This window comes from Ictalurus punctatus, chromosome 9 (assembly GCF_001660625.3).
Source record: "Ictalurus punctatus breed USDA103 chromosome 9, Coco_2.0, whole genome shotgun sequence".
Lineage (NCBI taxonomy): Eukaryota > Metazoa > Chordata > Actinopteri > Siluriformes > Ictaluridae > Ictalurus > Ictalurus punctatus.
In genome coordinates, this window is record NC_030424.2 from 21,907,984 (window position 1) to 21,913,983 (window position 6,000).

At 43.6% G+C, this 6,000-nt stretch overlaps 1 protein-coding gene across 1 annotated transcript in view; it reads left to right on the forward strand.

Moving 5' to 3' along the window:
- The window catches only part of arel1 (apoptosis resistant E3 ubiquitin protein ligase 1), a 39,876-nt gene extending 35,986 nt beyond the window's left edge, over nucleotides 1–3,890 (forward strand). Inside the window, exon 23 of the mRNA XM_017476699.3 lies at nucleotides 3,215–3,890. Within this exon, the coding sequence (XP_017332188.1) occupies nucleotides 3,215–3,247 (33 nt within the window). The 3' untranslated portion in view covers nucleotides 3,248–3,890. The remainder of the gene's footprint in view (nucleotides 1–3,214) is intronic.
- The last annotated feature ends 2,110 nt before the right edge of the window (nucleotides 3,891–6,000 follow it).

Genomic DNA, 6,000 nt, shown 5'->3' on the forward strand with positions numbered 1-6,000 from the left:
CCTTCCGGTATGGAGAGTCAACCCACCCTCTCTGAGGAGCCAGAGGGGGGAGCCAGTGTATCATTTTTTGGGAGTGGAGCATCGAACAGCAGCCCTCGAGGGGGACAGACTGCGCTCATTGTGGAAAAAAACCTCAGGGCTCTGGGCCAGCTGCAGTCGAGGTAGCCAGCCGGCTGGGATCCTGTGGGTCCCATATGGATCTGGAGGAGGAACCGGAAATGAGTGCTGCTGTATCTCTTGCACTTTCCTCCGGATCCGACTCTCTGGTATCGGGTTTTGGAGCAAGAGACCTCTCCATCTGGTATGGAGAGTCAACCCACCCTGTTAGGAGCCAGAGGGGGAGCCAGTGAGAAGGAGAGCACTCTCTCACACTGCAGAAAACTTCCCTTTTACCCAGAAGTGCACCATGAAGTGTCACGCTTCTGGGGAAAGCCGTGTTTATAACCCCGTGACATCAGAGTATTCAGACATTGTGGGGGATAGACAGTATGGCTATTTTGCTATGCCAAATGTGGAGGAGGTCCTTGCGAGTCACCTCTCTACATCAACGGCAGCAAAATCAGGGGGGCCGGCTTTACCATCCAGGCCGTGTAACACCACCTCTGCATTGGTTGGCAAAGCCTATGCGGCAGCTGGTCTTGCTTGTGGGTCTCAGCATACAATGGCAGTGTTGCAGGTCTACCAGGCAGACCTGCTGAATTGTGAGGGAGGCACAGAAGACGAGTGTGGCAGCCTGCCTCCTCCCGCAGTCGCAGCCTGCTAGTAGGCCTGATCAATGCCGAAAAGGCAAAAAGAAACAGTCTCGAAGGGCCGTGGAGGGAGGTAGCAGGGGACGAGAGGTTGGTAGGGCAGTTAGCCCCCAGTATTACTGTAAGGTTCCCCAAGTCAATTTCATCCCAAGTTTTCAGTTGTCTCTGGTCAGCAAGCTGTCACAGTGCAACAAAAACTTGATGCTTTCCCTCCAACCAAATGTGGAAAGTTAACATCACTAAAGACCATCTGGCAGGGTGGAAACTACTGCCAAATGTGTCTCCATGTGTTCTGTCCACCATAGAAAAGGGTTCCGGGTCCAGTTCAGAGCTCAACCCCCACCACAGTAGTCAGCACAATGTAGAGCCCAATGTTAGCCCAGGAAGTAAATCTCTTTTGGACAATGGGGCCATAGAACATGTACATCTTTCTCTGAGGGAGGGAGGTTTACAGCCATTATTTCCTAGTGCACAGAAAAGATGGGGTATGCAGCCAATTTTAGCTTTGCGTCATCTCAACTGAACTCTTCAGACATACAGGTTCAGCATGTTGACACTCAAACGTATTGTTCCATAAACTCAGTTTAAGGATTGGTTTGTGACGATAGATCTAAAAAAGATGCATATTCATTTCCCAGTCACAGGAAGTTCCTGAGGTTCACGTTTGGAGGCAACGCATATCAATATCTGTTCTTCCATTTGCTATCTTTATCCCCTCACACCTTCAAGAAGTGCACCAGCAAGAAGTGCTGGTTCCTTTGCGACCCCAGGGCATCTGTGTGCTAAATTACCTGGATAACTGGTTAATTCTAGTGCGGTCCAGGAAGTTGTGATTCAACATCGAGATGTTGTTCTCACCCACATGAGGAGCTTGGGGCTCAGGTTGAACCTCACGGAAAGTTTCTTCTCCAGTCAAGAGAGACTTTTCTAGGGGTTATATGGGATTCTAATACAATGAGGGCGTGTCTATCCCCAACATGTGTAGGGCAATCCTATCAACATTGAGCAAGATAAAGTTAGGTCTGTGCATCCCATCCAGTCTCTACGGAGACCATTGGGGCTTATGGCAGCAGCAGCCAATGTCATACTGTTGGGCACATTGCACATGACACCATTCAGTGGTGGCTGAAAGTCGGGGTTTCATCCTTGGACGAGAGTAATCAGTGTCACGTGGTGATGCCTACATGCTCTGAGAACTTGGAGGTGTCCCTGGTCTCTAGCCTCCGGTCACACTCTAGGGGCATCTCTTATTGCAAGACAGTAATGTCAGACGCCTCCCTCATGGTCTCTAGAGCGGCCCTCATCTAGCATGGCATATAAATCGCCTAGAAGTGTGAGCTATACTCCTAGCACTGCAATTCTTATCCTCAGTTGAGAGGTCACCATGACAATACAGTATTTTACAGTATGAGGCCAAACAATACAGCGGTCATATCATATATCTACCACCAGGGAGGATTATGTTCGCGCCCCCTGTTCAGGCAGGCTCAACTAATTCTTCTCTGGCAGAGGGAAAGTTTTGTCAGTGAGTGCAATGTACATTCCGGGCTGAGGCCTGGGTATCGAAGGTGCTCTGGCCGAGCGGAAGTAGACATGTTCGTCTCTGAGGAGGCGAACACACTGCCCGTTGTGGTTTTCCCTCAGTCCTCCTGCACCAAAGGAAAAAAAAGTCAGAGCTGGACACTATAGTACATACGTGGCTCTAGAGAGAGTTCCCCAAGATCGTGCTACGTCTGCTGCTAGTAGCACCAAATTGGCCAGCTTGAATTTGGTTCTCGGAGATAACATCATTCAACGTTGAGTTCCATTTGAAAGGAAATGTGTGCGTTAACCCTGTTAACTGAGAAGGGAACTAAATGTTGTGTAGCTTTGTCATACTGGGGTATGCCGGTAAATTACGTCTGTGCTTCTGACAAACAGAAGTTGATGACATGGTTTACAGGCCTCGTTTTACAGTCACGCAACGTGTGAAATATCACATCACCTAACCACGGCAGGCCTATAAATAGGTATGATTTTACACACTTCAGATACCAGTTGCGTGCAAGGGCGCGTCCCACAGCGTGAAGCTCACGTAACATCTCGTTCCCTTCTCAGGGAACAAGGTTACATGCTTAACCCAGACGTTTTCTGATGAGCTTCTGTTTTTAGTTTTGTGGTTGTGTTTTCTTATTTCTTGTTGCATATCTGATTTGCTTTTGTGTTTTTAGATTAGCTGTCATGTTCTTGCTGTTATGTTTTTAGCTTTGCTGTTGTGTTTGTTCATGTGTTTTGAACTTGCAGGCCACTGTACATTTGTCTGGCATCTATTATTAAACCAAACACATCACTGAAAGACTGCTGACATGCATGTATGAGGCAAATTCGAATCTTTCTCTTCTCAGCATCGTTACCTGCTGTGTTTTCATACCGTGATTGTAATTCATGTTAACATTTCTTTTCCTCACTTCTGTTACTGTGTTTAGCAGTTGGATCATGGAAGACAGAGACAGAGATGACAAGTCATGGTTTGTGTGCTGCTTCCCAGATGGTGTTCATACAGTATGTCATGCATAATGAAAGCACCCTAATGCTCTGTTGATGTAAAAAGTGGCTGACATGCAAAAATGCCACACGGCTGTACAGAAGCACGATAATCCTGGAATACTTCCGACCTGCTAGTGGCTATGGAGAGACTTTCCGAGGTGAGTGGATGGTCAGATGTAGTCATGCTCTTCATGGTCTACATTATATGGAGCGCAAGGGCTGAAGGCTGAAGTCTTTCCTGGCAGTGGAGCAGCATGTCTATTCTCAGGATTTTTACAACTGCTTAGTGAAATGAGAGCACTCTCTCCTGAGATGCCAGTGTACACTACAGACTGCCGACCATCACGGTTTGAGGCCTAGACATCCTGGCCTGCCACCAGCTCCCCACCTCACTGAGGAAATGGTTTTAACCACATTGGCTGGGCAAACATGATTTAACCTGATTGTGTAACAGCATCTGTAATCAGCAGAGAAAAATAAATCGAATTTCCGTCTGTATGTATTTGGACAAGATTTCAACTGTTGAATAGTTTTTGCATTATGGTGCTTAAGAACTTTGCCTGTAACTAACAACTAACACAATCCTTCATTGAATAAAAATTATTTCAGTCAAAATGTATATGCTTTCTAAAGCATTTAAACATTTTTATTGACAACATAATCCTTAGTGCCACTAAGCTTGTAAAGTAGCACCACAAAAGGTGCAATCGAAGTTATCCAGAAGTTGCTGTAACATGGCAGACTCTGATATGGGATGAGGATCCATGTGCAGAAGTTTTATGAAAAACACACAGACAAACAGTCCAAAACACAGTCCAAAAACAAGGTCCAAAATCAGGCAGCGATACAATATCAATAGTAAATCAAGGCCAGAGTGCAGTCCAAAGAAAAAATTTTGTTCTTGGGAAAAAAAAGTCTCTAAAAAATGTAGCAAGAGTCAAAACATATAAAGTCAACTAGAAGAACATGATCCGGAACTTACTCAAACACAAGTGAATTTCAATGTGAGGTTCTCTATGAACAGGTTATACAGTGTAAAACCAGGAAATGATGAGGTAATGAGCTGACAGAGGCCATACTAGAACTCTGCTGAGAAAGGAAATGTCCCAAGTCCTCATTACAGTTGCTTTTCATCATATTTAGTAGCAGTTCAACAAAACATATCATCACCCATTTGCTTTAGTAAACCAGTGTAATAACCAACGACAAGCAACTGGCATTACAGAGATAGAGCCATGTGTCTTTGAGTCTCAGGTTCATGAGTCAGATGGGTTACGAATGGGTCAATAATGGCTACTGGTTGACGTGTGAGAATAGTATGTTATCAACTCACCCTGTTTCCTAAATTTGCCTCACAAGATATCACTCACACACACCCATGTACACCGAAGGGCAATTTGCAGCTGCCAGTCCATCTACCAGCATGTTTTTGGGAAGTGTGAAGAAAGCCAAAAAAAAAAATGGTGAGTGTAAATGGTGAGGACATCTCTGGACCATAAAGCTGTGAGACACGCTGTGAAACATTACTTGCTGTGCCACCATGCCACCCACTCTCAAATCTTCCTAAGAGATATAGGCCTACACATTTTGTACACTTTAGAGTTAGGTGCCAATGAAACCAAATAATGTTTTAATAGATGTTATCCTTGAAATTGCTCGACATGCTCGACTGTCTTTTTATGAACTGCGAGAAAAGGAAAAACATAAGATTTTACTTTCAGCACTATGGGAAAGTGTGTAATTAAACGCAAGTAAAATGCAAAGGGAATTAAGTAATTACATGTGCAAAACATCCAGCAACCACATCTATTAAAAGAGTGCTATAAAAAGAAGAACTATCATGTTATGAAAAAGTACAGGCTTAATCATAATCCCTGATGTTTAATCCAGTATTTAACCTCAATCTGTGTGTGGATGAACATTGGCACCAGGCTTTCTATGGAAGAGTGGAGTGTCATCATATACTCTGAAACAAGGACTGTGTGTCCTTGTTTCAGAGTATATATGATTCCATGTTCAACACTTGAAAATGAACTCAAGTCAGAACTTTTGTCAGTTGTTGTAATCAACATCATAAAGCCACTGCATACTAAATTAATTATGGCTAGCAAGTGGCATGTAAGATTCCATACACTTATTACTCCTCAAAGCCTCATGCTTTTAGTATTGCTTTATTACAGGCAGCTGCTATGCCATGACTATTCAGCCTTCTCCTAAATGGTTAGAGAACTAAGCAGTTGGATCACATGCTGTTCCAGTTCTTTAGGCATTTAATGTAATTATAGGCTGCTTGAATTTGACAGAACAGTGATAGGAGGATGTATTGAGTAATACCCAGTGGCATTCTTCAGTGTTTTGCCTGATCACTCACAAAAGATTATAGCGAGGTTAATCACACCAATCTGAGCACACTTTGAAAATTCCTGTTTCATTAGTGCACTTGTTAGAGGTTGATGATAAATGCTTTTTTTCTAACTAAATGCTTCACTGGAAATAAATGTCCATGCTAAATGAATTGCATTAGTCTCAGACTTTCATCATGAATTTATCGCAGTTGTGCAGCTCTGCTTCCCAGCAAACATACTTACATTTATGCAAAATAACATTTTGCTTTCATACATACATACTTTGGATAAAATAATTTGCTAAATTATTGGTGCACAGTTACGTTTGTGTTTTGTACCTATGTATATCAAAACATTATGGCATATCCCTACAACTGTTT